General features: G+C 38.0%; 1 protein-coding gene across 1 annotated transcript in view; it reads left to right on the top strand.

Annotated features, from left to right (window-relative positions):
* LOC140146127 (uncharacterized) overlaps window positions 1-17,712 on the top strand; it is an 82,968-nt gene that overhangs the window by 61,403 nt on the left and 3,853 nt on the right. The window contains exons 17-21 of the mRNA XM_072167883.1: window positions 2,011-2,366; window positions 3,813-3,914; window positions 6,675-6,910; window positions 9,460-9,637; window positions 14,178-14,201. Coding sequence (XP_072023984.1) covers window positions 2,011-2,366; window positions 3,813-3,914; window positions 6,675-6,910; window positions 9,460-9,637; window positions 14,178-14,201 — 896 coding nt within the window. The remainder of the gene's footprint in view (window positions 1-2,010; window positions 2,367-3,812; window positions 3,915-6,674; window positions 6,911-9,459; window positions 9,638-14,177; window positions 14,202-17,712) is intronic.

Here is a 17,712-nt window from a genome sequence, read left to right as displayed (position 1 = left end):
CGTTGCCAGTCTATTATGGTGACATATGTTGCCTAAATAATAGCGTCTTGTCCGTTTTTATGCATTTTATAACAGTGTCATTTTCGTATGAAGTATATAGTGCATGATAGGATACCAGTGATTTTTGAAGGACAATTTCAGATTTTGTTTCTTTCTCTCTCTCTCGCTCTCTCTCCAGTCTCGTGAGCTTTGAATATTTCCCGCGAAATAGATTACATGCAAGAAAATAACACGACTTGAGTCTTGCACACTGTACTGGTCAACACTCCGGCTGAGTCAAACGGTCAGGCTAATAGTAATAGCGCTGTAGAATTATCATTAAAATGATAATGATAAAATGGTAATTCTACAGCGCTAATGATAGACCCTATACGCTGGCGAAGTTACGCAATACTCGGATTAACTACCATAGCAATAGGTGAAAACAATTTTTGAATATACCGCGCTGCACTGATACGTTCACGCGGTACCTCTTCATTGAACCATATCATGCTGATTACTTGCACCTGTAAGATTGGTATCTTTGAAAAGACCAGTATTGTATTCAATCTATGATTTAGCTGCACTACAAGCAGGTTACACTCATCACCTGTGTATGTCTGCAATCATAGATTTAATACAATACTGGTCTTTTCAAAGATACTAATCTTACAGGTGCAAGTAATCAGCTTGATATGGTTCAATGAAGAGGTACCGCGTGACGGTATCAGTGCAGCGCGGTATATTCAAAAATTGTTTTCACCTATTGCTATGATAGTTAATCCGGTTATTACGTAACTTCGCCAGCGTATTGTATTCAATCTATGATTGCAGATACACACAGGTGATGAGTACAACCTGCTTGTAGTGCAGCGCGATATGTTCAAAATTGTTTTCACCTATTGCTATGGTAGTTAATCCGATTTATTACGTAAATTCGCCAGCGTATACCACTGAGGATCATGAAAGTATAGACTAGATCACCACACATCACCATGCACGTACATACAGACCTATTAAACTGTGCTCAAAACATAAAGATCTAGGCCTACACCTTCGATATTTAACGCAGAAGCAATGGATTGCCAGGAATTCTTTTTTCTTTTGGGCATCACGATAATCACTCCGACGTAAAATATAGAAAAGATTTTGTTCCACATACGCTGTTCAATTTGTTCGTCAGTCAAGTTCGCCATGATGTCTTTGATTTCTTCATACTTACTTGGGGCAATATTATTTCCCGGTAAAGTGATCACGTGGTGAAATAACACGACCTGATTGGACAAGCACAGAAAATCGCCAGCTAAAATCGTTTCCAGTAGAAAAAATTTCTACTTGAACTTTTTCTATCGCAACTCCGTCGGCGGCAAAAAATGGACTCGCTAGCGTTTTCCGCTGAACAAGTGCGACAAAGTCGCTGTTCGTCGGCGGGAAAAAAATCGCGGCGATTTGCCGCTGCGAGAAAAACGCTGTGACTATCCACCACCTATACAATTACTGGGACTTTACAAAGTTGTAATTTAAGACTAGTAGTCATATAAAAGTGATGTTTTATAAATTTTGAAGGTGGACCACATCGACTTTGGACCCCTGAAAATGTTGAATTTGCAATAAATTTCATCTTCGTGAGGGCGCTGTTCGAAATGTAAATGAGTTGTGACCTCAATTTTTTGGATATGTATTGTATTTAACCTATATTTAGCATCAGTGACAACAAAAAATAATTAATCTGACAAAAAATGTGAATTTAGGGGGCTAAACTTGCCAGTTTACAAAACATTACATTTTTTCTTGCATATTTAATGACCCCGTGACACAACGCGCAATTACAGAAATTGAGCGAAATAAAATTTCCAGTGCAATAGATGTAGTCCTTGCCCCTATAATATACATATCTTACTTGTCCCCAATGCGCTATAATTTTTGAGAAAAGTGCAAAAATAGGCACAAAATTGGGCAGGGGTGTAGTACCCCCTTAACAGTGGTTTGTGTCCTACATACATTTTAACATACCTTATTTCTATCTCACAGATTGAAGATGATATTCCTCGCTCGGTCTCATCCCGTCTCCATGAGCGATTCAAAACCAACCCAGCCGAACTAGAACGGGTGGCCACCCCATCAGCCAAGACTAGTCCAAGAAGCTCACCCCTACCAGAGGAGTTAGACGATAGCATTGACCAATCAGATGAGGAGAAACTGGAATCTACCACTGCTGATGAAGATGGGATGTTATATGACTGTTTGAAAATTGCTGTTGATACAGTACAAAAGAATAGTCCAAGGAGAGATGAGGAAGAGGGTGGTGAACATGAAACCAACGAAATTGGAGAACAGGAATTTGAAGATGAAGAAGTTGCTGGGAATTCTTCCTCTAGACCAATGAGGTGAGATGAATAGACTGAATCCTTTGATGCCTATCAACTGTGCATGTATTGTATTGTATGTAATAAACGCACCCTCTAATAAATGCATAAACACCCTCCTGTGTGTTTTCAATGAAAAAGTGACCAAAAAGGGAAAAAATCCATGCCATATCATGTGAGTAAGTTTTCATCAGTCATGTCAGAGTTACATGGCCATCACGATCACAACCTCACTTAAACTTCCATCCAGTTCTTTGGCAAATTGTAGAATTTCACTAAATAAATTACATTCTTGCTTAAAAATGGACTTACAGATGTAATTTCATAGTATTTCCCGTGATAAAACCCTGTGCCATGGATGCCGCCATATTGGATTTGAACCCTTAAACAAACCGCAAGTTAGTGATACTTTTGATTTTCGCACCTATTTTTAGGTTATTTTCATTAAAAATTTGCTTCAATAAACCCGCCCCCTTTTTCAAAAAAATTGCATGCCCCTGGGGTGTTTATCACAGACAAACCCTGGCATTTATTACAGACAATGCCGTATATTGGGTGATGCTGGTTGTGTCGGACTCCGATGCTCCTGTGTCCAACTGCTCCATTGTGACAGGACGGGAATGTTTTAAAAATTGGTTCAAATGAAAAGAAAACATGGGTCAAATGGTTAATTTGGGCACAACTGTGCAGACTCTTGCCACCAGATTCTGGTGGTAAGGCTGACACAAAATTTGCCTCTTAAACTACCTGCTGATTGGCCAAAAAGAAGTTTTCATTATCAATTGGACCAATCAGCAACATTGTTAGAATAATTTCACCACGCAAAAAAATTGGTGAATTATTTGCAAAGCTCAATTCTGATTGGTGATTAAAGTGAAGATATTATGTAATTGACCAATCAGAGGCAGTGTTAGATTCGCAGGTAGTGCTCAGGGGGTTAATTTGGGCACAACTGCAGACTCTTGCCACCAGATTCTGGTGTTAAGGTGACACAAAATTTGCCTCTAAGTTTCTCAGTTCTTTACTATGTTGATAGAATGAGGCCGTCAGCCTATGAGATGAATACCTAAACAAGGAATGTGTCCACACATGTTTGAGTTGATAGGTCTTGATTGATTAAGACTGAATTTGATATAAAAATATAGAATTTTCGTAGCTACTCTTTGGTACCTGTCACAACTGAAGAACATTGATGTTATATAATTTCTTGTTAAAAAACTTTCAAAATTTAGTTTCAACCAATGCTGCAGGTCTGATTGATTGATGTATTGATTAGTTGATTGATTGATTGATTGAGTAATCAATATATTGATTGACTGGTCTGTTGATTTGTTAAGTTAGTTGTTTTATTATGATTGTTTGATTGACTGATTATCATTTTCATTGATTACTTGATTGATTGGTTTGTTTGCTTGATTTGTTTTTTATTTTCAAATTTAAAACTTAAGATAATTTTCTCTTTTACAGCGGTATGACAGAGAGAGCTGCTGATGATATCCTGGTTGATGAGTTTGCAGATGTCAATCTGGATTCAGAAAGCTTGGAACAGTTCATCAATGCTAACAGCAGGTAATCAAGTGGTTATAGATAGGCAACTAGGCCAGACACAAGCCAAATTCTACCTAAAAGCGGGCAGCCTTATTTCTATAGATCTGCTACGCATTCAAATTGCATTTGTGTTCATGCTAATTATGTTTACACAACATGATAATAGGTGATCAAAAGCGATCGGAATGTTACAAAACTACAGATCGCATTCAGCTTACTCCATATGAGATGATCTTTGGAAAAATATGGCATAATTTGTCATGGTGCTTGCAGGAATGCCATGCAGTAAAATACTAAAACGTTGCGGCAGTTCATGATTGACAACTAAAAATTGACGTATCCTTCGTATCCTCCGCTGTCAGTTTCTTATCCACTCACTACGTCCTCACAAAAGCTTTGTGTTGATTACGTAATGTGTTATGGCAAATTACAATAAGTACAATGAAATAATGAGTAGGGTGGGTTCCGGGCGGGTTTCTTCTTCGTCTTACGTAACACAGGCATCCGTGGATTTGAGACCAAAATCCGACCCCCCTGAGATCATTGTAAATCCGTTGAGACATTTGGGGGGGTAGGGCCCCCCTCTAAGCTCCTGAACATTGGCAAAGAGCATCTCTCTCTTTTTTAACGAACTTCTTGTTTCGCCGTAAGCGCCGTGGTTGGCAAGTCGTAAAGGCAAATACCTGCTGAAAAAACACGCAAAAATTCGCTCAATGTGTTTTTCTTGCGAACATGAATGGAAAAATTGCCGATTATTCATGAATTACTATTTTAAAAGTCGCCCAAAGACACGCTATTGTAATTTTACTAACGATTTCTATGATTGGTCCATTATGACGTCACTTGCCGATATAAACCAATCACTGATAAGCTTGCTTTCTATCAACATTGTTCGGCCATCTTTAATTTTGACAACTGATATTGTGTGATCGACAGGATTTGTTTATCAGTATTAAACCAAAATCAAGATGAAAACGCTTCAGAAAAATGACGCGAACGTCGGCGTAGTTGATAAAGATCTGAAAAACACGTTCCGCTGGAGCTGGCTGGATCACGAAGTGAAAGTAATACATGTTAAAGATGGTCGCGAATTGAGCTGTACGGTGGAGGAAAATAGTATCAAAAAAATTGCTGTCGTCGGTAAAGCTTATTGCTCACTGTGTGGGGACATGATATCTTATGGATCCAAGGGAAGAATTGCTTTAACGGACCATCTAGAAACCCTCTGTAATAAGTAACAAGTGAGGTTAAGTATTTGATTTTCGCTCACATTGTACTAAAAAGTGGTATTTTTTCATTCAAATTAAACATTTTGTCTTCATTTATGTGTCTTTTTTTCCTGTAAAATTGCTCTCCTGAGAGGGCCTCAATAGGGTTTTTACAGTGTAGTAGCCCTCTGGCTTCGGGGGCTCTGACCCTCGACATCGCCAGGGCTTCGCCCCTGGACCCCACCAGGAGCCCTTATGCGGGCCCCTGGACCCCCCCTTGATCTGAAAAGTGACTGCAGATATATCAATCTGTAGTCACTAGCATACCCTACAGAGTCAAATTGCAGCCAGTTGACTAAAGGCAACTTTCTTGTGACATCACTGGCCACAACTGAATGCTGGTAGTATTTTACATCGCTACTGGCATTTGATCACAAGTAATTTTGTTGTCGCATGCTGATCTGCTAGTATATGATATGGGCATAAGTCTATATAATGTTGTTTTGAAACAGGAATCTCTTCGGTGTTTACAAAGAAACTTTGGCACCAAGGTCAAGCGATTCTACAAGTATTGCCTAGCGAATGAGTGGTCAATATTTCATGATGTGAATCAACCCACCAATTATGCAGAACTCCACTTCTGTGTGTATGACTTGTGTATGCTACAGTTGCACAAACCTTCCAAGTCAGGCCCTAAATTTGGTAGCCCCATTGGGTGACTTTTAATGATTTTCCCTGCGACTTTTGACAATTTTCTGTCCCGTAGAAACTAATGGTTAAGAAATTGGGTGACTTTTTAACATTGGCACTCACAACTTCAGTCTGGTAGGTACATGTCGCATAGAAACCAATGGTTATGAGGAAACTTGGGCGACTTTGATTATTAGACCTGGGATTTGGACTGATTTTTTTAGTAACGGTGGTTCAAGTTCTCTGATTAAAGCATCATATACCTACATGTATTGCAGATGCTTAACCATAATCCAAAAGATGACACAGGTGAGAGTTGGGGGAGGGAGACAGACAGACTAGAAAGAGAAGAAAGCGAGAGGAGAAGAGGCAGGGGTCATTTTTTTTTATGTCACAGTAATATAGACCAGAATGACATCAAATTTGCATTCGGACCTGATGTAGGCCTATCCTGCCTAGTTAATGAGAGACATGAGTAAAATTGCCCACTTGAAGCACCAGTGTTGCATATAATTGACTTATCATCCAACCTTTATTGACAGACATAAGTGTGATTGACAGCACCTATTATTACCTCTTGAAATGAGAAGCATGATGCCCCAAACGTAACAATGAAGTCAAATTACACACCATCTCACTTAATCCCTTTCGTTTTCGTTTCTGAACAATAGAGCTCCCAAAACAGAAAAGATAAAACGACAGTTAGTGTGAAAGATTAAGGTCATGTCTTCCATAGGGGATGTACGGATTTTAACTGGAATTGCGCACTGCCACCCATACTCCATCCTCTGTGAAATTCCTCGTACACAAAATTTATTGACTTTCTGCATATTATGTTTATGTCATAATTTGTTATTTTATTTGCATTTTATTTTTCCTGAAGACCATCATCTGTGGCAAGAAGGAATCGTCCAGGCACTGCAAGGACATCCGCCTCATCTCGCATTAATTCAGCCAAGTCCTCAGCTAGCTGGAGATCGCTTCCGATTGCAAGGTCACAGGTCATAGAAGTTGACCTTCGACCTGGCAACATCACTAGCTACCAGAAGGAAAGATCTGATGAATGGAGGAATGAAGGAGGGGTGAAAGGTCGGCCAAGTTCTAGACAAGGAAGTGCCTGTAAGATAAATGGTTGTTAAATTTATAAATTAAGTTTGCAAAACTGATTAAAGGAGTCTATTATTTGTACCCTAACCCTAACGCCCTAAGGGCTTTTCGGTGACGGGAAGGGAAAGAAGGAAAGAATAAAGAGAGAAAAGAAGGAAAGAAGTTGTTTGCTCTGGGTGGGATTGAACCGAGACCCCTCGCATGCCAAGCACTCGGTCGGCGACACTTTGCCACGGGTCTTGGGCTTCGCTGGCCAGCGAGACAGTGCCTATATATCACTTAGGGCGATGCGTCATCACACCACGTGGGATGCATGCACGAACAGCGCATATATCAAGTAGTATTTTGTAGTATTCAGGCGGGTTAGGGTTAAGGAAGCCTATACTGAGTTTCGATAGTGGTAACCTAACCCTAACGCCCTTAGGGCTTTTCGGCGACGGGAAGGGAAAGAAGGAAAGAATAAAGAGAGAAAAGAAGGAAAGAAGTTGTTTGCTCTGGGTGGGATTCGAACCCGAGACCCCTCGCATGCCAAGCACAGCGCATATATCAAGTAGTATTTTGTAGTATTCAGGCGGGTTAGGGTTAAGGAATTGTTTCTAGTGTGTGGAAAAAAAGTTTTGTGGCTTTTGAGTCTCACATGGAAAATCAATATCTAATAAGTCTTTCTTTATCTATAAGATAATAATAAAGTCTGCATTGTATTACTTAAATATTTTATTTATCCAAATGACTCAAACACCAGTAGAGACTCTTTTCATATTTCTGATTTGATCAATCTATCAATAAATCAATCAATAAAATATAATCAATTTGATCTATCAAACAATCGATCCATCAAATTAACCAATCCAACCATCTATTTAATTATTTGATAATCAATCGATCAATTCATTTCATTAATCAATCAATTAGTAATTCAGTCAAACCATTTGATTAGCTGCAATTTAGCGAATTACATTAAAAAATATTAAAAATCTCAGCGAGTCTCACTTAAGACATGCATTCTGAGAAATGCATTAATTAAAAGTGCAAGATATATAAAAGTATCATTTTTGGATGATGCCTTATCAATTAATCAATTAATCTATATAAATAAACAGATTTGATGTAAAAACACACATTTTTGATACATTTTTTTGCCTCATTAAAAAAAAGTGGGAATCCTAAATTTGGCTTTTGTGAGTTTCTGTAATCTAAACACTCACTCATGTTTTGGAGATTGGCCTTATTTTTGGAATTATTGACCAAATAAGGCTAAAATGACTTTTAAAAAGTAATTTGTTTAGCATTACATATTCAATTTATTATAAAGAGGTTACAGCACTTTTAATTAAAGCCACAATGTACGGTCTTATAATATGAAATTGGTTAATTTTTTTTCAAACCTGATTTTTTCGCATATTTGTAATGTTTACACAACTTGCACCAAAATGGAATCGGCCAAATTTGTTGTCTTTGTAGGTCAACAGAGCAAAATTTGACATATTATCATAATTTAAAAATTATGATAATATGTCCTCCCTTAGAACTATGTGTTAAATGACCAAAATAACCAGTGGGGTTTCTTTCACTTTACCTTGTTATGTCAATCTAAAATGGACAGCAATCCTTCTCGTCCATTATTACTAATATTATTTCAACATTTTGAATAAAGAATAACAAAATCAAAATTTGACAGAAATCGTACATTAAAGGGCAGGTCTATAGCAAAAACAAGTTTATCCCTATTCGTAGAGAATAATTATTACATTACAAGTTGACACTTGTTGCAATTTTTTTGTGCATATTTCTCCTGAAAAAGGAGAAATTGTGTGGGTAAAGTTCAGCCTTGTACGTGTTCTTCCCCCGTTTGAAGCGTACGTGTTCTCCCCCGTTTGAATGATGACGTAGGATAGGTAAATGAAGCGGACACTTTATCGTGCTCTCATCATACAATCACAATCACTTTGACAAGTTTGACATTAGCAACAATGAGTTGTACCATCACTTACCATAACAATGCTGCATAACAATATGCACGCTATTGTTCTCTTTCGGGAACAAAGCCCACACAGTAATTGTTACTATACGTTTGCTTTGTAATATTTCATCCAATTGAAACTATAGCATTGCAATATACAGGGAAATCAGATACATGAGTTTGTGGACTTAACACGGTTTATATGCTAGTCTCAGATGAAATTCTAAGCTCAAATTATGTATTTATTTTTAGGCCTAATATTTCTCATGATATTGATATACATATGAATTGTAATATCACAATTGTCTAATATATAAAAAAGAAGCGGCTGATTTCTCACAGCGGGCACATCTCATTTCATGACGTCACCGTTTTTCTAGGCCAAATCTGTCTCGTTCGAAGGAACTCACCGCTTAAGTTGGTTTTTGCGGAATATCAATTTTAAACGTCTTATTTTCTCAAAAAAGGAGTCATTTTCATTGTCCTCATAATATTTGCTTGCCAATGATATGATGTTGTTTTTGCTATAGACCTGCCCTTTAAGGCTTTAATGCATTTCTGAGAGTGTGCAGACCCCTTAAATTTTCATTCTGTTTTGTAGATTCCAGATCATCCACACCCACAAGATCCAGAGAGCAAATGGGAAGTCCAGTGCTGATTCAATATGGTAATTTCTGGTTAGCAGGTGGAAAAGACATTCATCATAGAGAACTTGCTATAAATAAGATGAAGACTCAATACTCACCAGGATGGAAAGATGGAGTGACACAGAGACCTAGGTCTAGTGGTGTATTTAGGGCCAAGTGAGTACAGTTTGAAAATCTCATAGATTCTGGCTATGTTGTTATGACATAGTCATCATAGCGAGAGCAACCTCATTTAAGACTCACCAGGGTGGAAAGATGGAGTGACACAGAGACCTAGGTCTAGTGGCGTATTTAGGGCCAAGTGAGTACAGTTTGAAAATCTCATAGATTCTGGCTATGTTGTTATGACATAGTCATCATAGCGAGAGCAACCTCATTTAAGACTCACCAGGGTGGAAAGATGGAGTGACACAGAGACCTAGGTCTAGTGGCGTATTTAGGGCCAAGTGAGTACAGTTTGAAAATCTCATAGATTCTGGCTATGTTGTTATGACATAGTCATCATAGCGAGAGCAACCTCATTTAAGACTCACCAGGGTGGAAAGATGGAGTGACACAGAGACCTAGGTCTAGTGGTGTGTTAAGGGCCAAGTGAGTACAGTTTGAAAATCTCATAGATTCTGGCTATGTTGTTATGACATAGTCATCATAGCGAGAGCAACCTCATTTAAGACTCACCAGGGTGGAAAGATGGAGTGACACAGAGACCTACAACCATGGCCAAAATGTGTTGGGACACTTATGGAAAACGTACACTATATTATGACCTTATTTCCGTTATTATTAACGTGATAAAGTGGAGGTTTCTTTGGTGTCAAGCCTAAACCCTTTCCTAACACCCCAACCCTCCCCCCTTCCCCACCAATCAATGTTGGGTGCCACAAGGCTTGTGTGACCAAAAAAGACGAATTCAACATTGATCGGGGGGGAGTGGGGGGCTTATTTACATTACCCTATCAAACCGTCCCAACACTTATGGCCAGCATTGTCTCTAAGGTACAAAAATCAAATTTTAAAATGTGTGTTTTGGCCCATATCTCCTCAACCATAGCTTGGATTTTCATCAAATTTTACATGAAAACGGAGAAACTATTTATCTTTTCACTTATATAAAAAATATTGCATTTTCCTCACGTGATTTAGGGATACGGTCACATTTTATACATAATATCATGTATTTTACAGTGCGTTCTGAACATTATTAGCCTATGCGAACTACATATTTTGCTTAAAATGATGTTTTATTTCGAAAGAGTAGTGATTTAATCGCCAGAAATACATGATATTTGTTGACAGGAATTGATTGAAGTCTTTTAAAAGAGTGATTTTGGAAAAAAAAAATACTTAAAATTAAAAAAGCTCATTTTTAGACAAAAAACAAACAAACTTTAATCATTTTCATCGTTTGCATCAAAAACGTATTTACAACGAGTAAATCGTGTAAATATAATCATAGTCGGCAGGAGTGGGCCTAAATTACATTTTATAACTGAAATTTATTAAAGCGCTTTCAAAGAAACTTGCGTATAAAAAATAACATAGCACATAAAAAAGTAATTATCATAATATTACACATAATATCTAAATCAGAATTTCATCATCTTCAGAAGATAGCAAACATCATTGACTATTCACCTTCATATCCTATTAGACTAGTCGACTTTCTGCTGAGTAATAGAAGTCTTAGGTGCGTTTTTTTAAAGTTAAACACGGTCTCTATGTTTTTTAAAGTCAATTGGGGTAGGCTGAATCCAACAAACGTGGATACCATAAACAATTATAACGTTTTGACATTATAATTTTGAATAAAAACAAAATAACCGCCAAAATCATCAAATTAGTATTTAAAACTCTGATAACTTTGGTAGTCAATTTGTTTGATGCAAATTAGCAGGTCAAAGCATATAAATTATTTTTGGTATCCGTGATTCATGAACTTAGCATACCCAAACTGACTTAAAAGTCATAGATACCACTTTAAACCAAAAATGCGCCTTGATGGCTTATGCCCCTTTCCAAGAAATTTGACTAGTCTATTACAGGCAGATATAGGCACACCTTTTGGATCCAATGATGATGATTATGATGATGATGATGATGATGATGATGATGATGATGATGATGATGATGATGATGATGATGATGATGATGATGAAGATGATGATGATGATGATGATGATCACCATCATCATCATCATCATATCATCATTATCATCATCATCATCATCATCATCATCATCATCAGCTTCAGCATCATCAAGACCTAATAATTATATTTCCTTATTAAACATATTTATAACTCGGCGATACCATTATGCTAAAGCTGAAACCCTAATGCACGGCATAGGTCATTTAGATAATACAATGCCTCAGTGAACCGTTCAATAATTCGATTCATCATTGACATTTGTACACGGAAGGTGATTTGGTCACGGTATGCAGGCTATAATAAAAGAGAATCACTACCATCTCTTTATTTAGATTACGAGTGCATACCGTGGGTTTCAGACTTTCTTACACTTTTAGAATATATTTTCTTCAAAAAGGCCTTGAATACCGTTCTTCTATAGCCAATAAGACAATTTTCATGTCCTAAAAGTAGCGGGTTAGTTTAAACACTTTTATTAACTTCGCAATAGCTTTTATGCCCCAAAATACTTCGTAATGTTACTTGAAACTATTAGCTCAGTTGATAAGGGTCTGTCTTATGCTCAAAAAGTCTGAGTTCGATTCCTAACGATTAAAAAAAATTGTTTTTTTTTTTTTTTTTGTTTTTTTTTTGCTTTCTTATTAAAATTACCAATTTCTCACTTTTCTGTTGAAATGAAAATATGTAGGATTCTTATTTTCATAAATAATATCACAAATAAAAGCAGACTATCAACTGAGCTAACAAACAGTACTTTTTCATCCATTATTGTATGTAATCGAAATTAATGCTAACAAGTTGATTTACTCCGTTGCTTCATTTGTGGTAGACTGCGGTAAATTGGGAAAACAGGTGTGCATGGGTTCGATTCCTTTATTTGTTTTTTGATCACGAGATGTTGTGATAACTTTTATTTTCTTCTATAGCTGTAATGTAACATTTTAATTGGTGGAAACAATAATTTTCCATTTTAAAACCCAAGTTTTTGACAGTTAAAGTGACGAATAGTGAACATAGACAGGGCCAAAATATCGCTTTAAGACATTTTAAGTGACCAGTCCCTAAATGTAAAATGTAGCCATCCAAAATATTTTTGGTAAAGCCAAATGATAAGATCTCTAACTGCTCCAAATTTGGTGTCAATATCATATCTACTTTTTGAGTTATAAGCAAAAAACTGAAATTAGATGATTCTTTTTCAACTTTTCAAATACAACCATGGCCAAAATGTGTTGGGACACTTATGGAAAACGTACACTATATTATGACCTTATTTCCGTTATTATTAACGTGATAAAGTGGAGGTTTCTTTGGTGTCAAGCCTAAACCCTTTCCTAACACCCCAACCCTCCCCCTTCCCCACCAATCAATGTTGGGTGCCACAAGGCTTGTGTGACCAAAAAAGTCGGATTCAACGTTGATCGGGGGGAGTGGGGTGCTTATGTACATTACCCTATCAAACCGTCCCAACACTTATGGCCAGCATTGTAGGTCTAGTGGTGTATTAAGGGCCAAGTGAGTACAGTTTGAAAATCTCATAGATTCTGGCTATGTTGTTATGACATAGTCATCATAGCGAGAGCAACCTCATTTAAGACTCACCAGGGTGGAAAGATGGAGTGACACAGAGACCTAAGTCTAGTGGCGTATTTAGGGCCAAGTGAGTACAGTTTGAAAATCTCATAGATTCTGGCTATGTTGTTATGACATAGCTGTCATCATAGCGAGAGCAACCTCATTTAAGACTCACCAGGATGGAAAGATGGAGTGACACAGAGACCTAGGTCTAGTGGCGTATTTAGGGCCAAGTGAGTACAGTTTGAAAATCTCATAGATTCTGGCTATGTTGTTGTGACATAGTCATCATAGCGAGAGCAACCTCATTTAATACTCACCAGGGTGGAAAGATGGAGTGACACAGAGACCTAAGTCTAGTGGCGTATTTAGGGCCAAGTGAGTACAGTTTGAAAATCTCATAGATTCTGGCTATGTTGTTGTGACATAGTCATCATAGCGAGAGCAACCTCAGTTAAGACTCAGTACGTACTCCCCAGGATGGAAAGATGGAGTGACACAGAGACCTAGGTCTAGTGGTGTATTTAGGACCAAGTGAGTACAGTTTGAAAATCTCATAGATTCTGGCTATGTTGTTATGACATAGTCATCATAGCGAGAGCAACCTCATTTAAGACTCACCAGGGTGGAAAGATGGAGTGACACAGAGACTTAGGTCTAGTGGCGTATTTAGGACCAAGTGAGTACAGTTTGAAAATCTCATAGATTCTGGCTATGTTGTTATGACATAGTCATCATAGCGAGAGCAACCTCATTTAAGACTCACCAGGGTGGAGCGATGGAGTGACACAGAGACCTAGGTCTAGTGGTGTATTTAGGGCCAAGTGAGTACAGTTTGAAAATCTCATAGATTCTGGCTATGTTGTTATGACATAGCTGTCATCATAGCGAGAGCAACCTCATTTAAGACTCACCAGGGTGAAAAGATGGAGTGACACAGAGACCTAGGTCTAGTGGCGTATTTAGGGCCAAGTGAGTACAGTTTGAAAATCTCATAGATTCTGGCTATGTTGTTATGACATAGTCATCATAGCGAGAGCAACCTCATTTAAGACTCACCAGGGTGGAAAGATGGAGTGACACAGAGACCTAGGTCTAGTGGTGTATTTAGGGCCAAGTGAGTACAGTTTGAAAATCTCATAGATTCTGGCTATGTTGTTATGACATAGCTGTCATCATAGCGAGAGCAACATCATTTAAGACTCATCAGGGTGGAAAGATGGAGTGACACAGAGACCTAGGTCTAGTGGCGTATTTAAGGGCCAAGTGAGTACAATTTGAATATCTTATAGATTTTGGCTATGTTGAGATCACATAGCCATCATAGCGTGAACAACCAAGACTCGGTACTTACTAGGATGGAAAGATGGTGTGATATAAAACATAGCCATCATAGCTAGAGCAAACTCATTTAAGAGGATGCAGAGACAGTATTCATTTATTTATTTTTTTATCTATATTCCAGCTCTAGTGACACCTCATTAATTTCTCTGAACCTTGGAGGTATTGTAATATGTTACTTTGAAAACTTGATATAAGAGGGCTGTTACAGTGCATGTACTGGTAGTTTCCATGCACCTGCAGTGAACATATACCTACTACCTATTCACACCTGCTCCTACAAAACTAGGATAAGTCCGGAAATTATCATTTGGATATATCTTCAAATCGAAAATACTTAGATTGTCAGCTTAAATTTTTTTTTTTTAAAGCGCAGTGATTTATAGTGTGCTACGCACAGGCACAACGCCTAGACGTTGATCCACAAGCCTCAGCACACTTTACAGATTGTTGCTGACCACTACGGCCCCACATCATTCCATAAACCATTTAACAACAAATCAGAGACTTTGCTGCTACAAGAGCGCACACCCTTGACATTCCACAAATAGCCATCGCAACCAGGATCAGCTCCCCGAGTTTTGTACGGGTTACAATGAGACAATTAGCAGTAAGTTCCTTGTCCAGGGGAATTTCTAGGCACCGCCAGGGTTCGAACTCGCACCGTAGTCGAATGCCTTATCAATTGAGCTAACTTGACTGCTTAAAATGATATCGCTTATTATGATTACTCAATTTTTGGCCCTTCAAAAATACATCTTTAGCTTCAATATTCCTTTGGTTTCTATTGACTTTTAGCCTGTCACTTGGCAACAAAGATTTTACTACTGGGGTAAAAGTATGTGTTCTAGACTAAATTGAGCATTCTGATTCGGAATCTGAAGTCGGAATTTGTCCATCACATCAAGATTTTCAGATATGTGTAAGGCCTATCAGCAAATTGGCTTAAAAATGAGTCTATTAATGCGCTTCTTGTATTCTCACCTTGATTTCTTTTTTATAAGGGTGATGTGAGTGATTAGCATGGTTAAAGGTTCCATCAAGACATTTCAGTGATGGTTTAACCAAAACATGATAGCGGATATATTTTATAATGCCTTTGATATAGGGTCACTCCATATGATATCAAGGAGGTGCCCCACCTGACCCCCTCAGATTTGCTTTATATTTTAGTCATATGTTGTACCTGTAAAAATATTAAAAACCTGCAAATCTCTTACGGATTTACTGTGGCAGCCATATAAAGTTGGAGTAGGGGGGTCTAAATTTGGACCCAAAAGTTGCCCTCTAAATAAATTTCATCTTTGAGAGTCTGTGCCTTCTTTATAAAGAGAGAGAGAGGTCTGAAACGTTGTATACACACTAACTGCATGCCCAATTTGTCAAAAAATAAAAATTTCTGTAATTGCGCGTTGTGTCATGGGGTCATTAAATATGCAAGGAAAAAATGTAATGTGGGTGGGGGGCCTCCTTGATTTTATATGGAGTGACCCTATAGCATTCTCAGTAAAACTGACTTAATATTTGAAATCAGCGGCCCTGATTTAGCGAAGAATACATGGATTTTCGTCAGTAACAGAGAAAAGTTTTCATTTGTTGTCCAGTGTTATTGGACTGTATCCCAAATTCAGTCTCTGTGTCTTTGTCAGGGTTTACTCGGGAGCACTCAGGTCTTATACATGCATGAGGTGTTGCTGGTGTTTGAACACATATTTAAAAAAAAAGATCATTATATCATATAAAAGATCCATTATAATGAATCAAATTTCCCACTGGATGACTTCCAAACTTACAGCAAGAGGTACATTTTTTATGCCTCCACCGCGAGGCATACTGTTTTTGCAATGTCCGTGCTTCCGTCCTTCCGTGCTTCCGAGCTTCCGTGCTTCCGTCCGGACGCTATATCTCGGGCATGCATGGGCGGATTGACTTCAGATTTTCAGGATAGGTGGGTCATGGTCAAAAACTCTGGCTACTTTTTTTTGGGTGAGGTTCAAGGTCATATACTGAGGTTAAAGGTCATTTGAGGTCAGGGGCCCATTTTCCTTATTTACCTCTTTTCTCAGAGACTAGGGGTCGCACGTTCCTCAAACTTGGTGGGTGGGTGCATCTTGACCCAGGCAGAACGAGTTTGTATTGGTTAGTGGGTCAAGGTCACCTGAGGTCACCCAGGGGTCATCTGAGGTCAAATGAGCAAAAACTGTTGTATGGCCATGATACTTGGTACATACAATCAACATTTAGAGCCAAATTTTTGGAAGGTCATTTTGGGGTCATCTGGGGTCACCCAGGGGTCATCTGAGGTCAAATTAGTAAAAACTGTCGTATGGGCATGAAACTTGGTGGGTACAGTCAACATTTAGAGCGAAATTTTTGAAGGTCATTTTGAGGTCATCCAGGGGTCATCTGAGGTCAAATTAGTAAAACTAGCATATGGGCATGAAACTTGGTGGGTACAGTCAACATTTAGAGCCAAATTTTGGGAGGTCATATTGGGGTCATCCAGGGGTCATCTGAGGTCAAATTAGTAAAAACTGTCATACGTGCATGAAACTTGGTGGGTACAGTCAACATTTAGAGCCAAATATTTGGAAGGTCATTTTGGGGTCATCCGGGGTCACCCAGAGATTATCTGAGGTCAAATTGATAAAAACTGCTTTGTATCAACTGTTGAGTGCCACATCGCCCCCTTTGGGGGGAGGCATCACGGTCGACGCTAAAGCGTCGAAAACCATGACATCCGAGAACCGCGGTCCATCTAGTTTTTATTTTTTTTTTTTTTATTTATTTTTATTTTTTTTATTTTTATTTATTTTTATTTTTTTTTTTTCATGTATATCAACAGACAGACATCATCATCGTCATCGTCATCATCATCATACATATTAGACAGACATATTATACATCTATTATCTAATTCAACAAAATGAATCATGAATTTTGGTGAACTGTGCCTTGATCACCCTCACTATGCTAGATAGTGTTATATGAAATGAAATGATAGATGCACAATAATTAAGATGCCTTAAAGCCATATTATAACATTTCTGTAAAAATAGATTAATATTTATTTTCCATAAAATGTTAGCTAGATATGTCCCCTTTTAATTTTGAGCCGAACAAGTGAGGTAAGCATAGAAAT

The sequence above is a fragment of the Amphiura filiformis genome, chromosome 2, assembly GCF_039555335.1.
Source record: "Amphiura filiformis chromosome 2, Afil_fr2py, whole genome shotgun sequence".
NCBI classification, from domain to species: Eukaryota; Metazoa; Echinodermata; class Ophiuroidea; order Amphilepidida; family Amphiuridae; genus Amphiura; species Amphiura filiformis.
The sequence above is the reverse complement of the archived record's forward strand: the minus strand, read 5'-3'. Positions and strand labels throughout refer to the sequence as shown.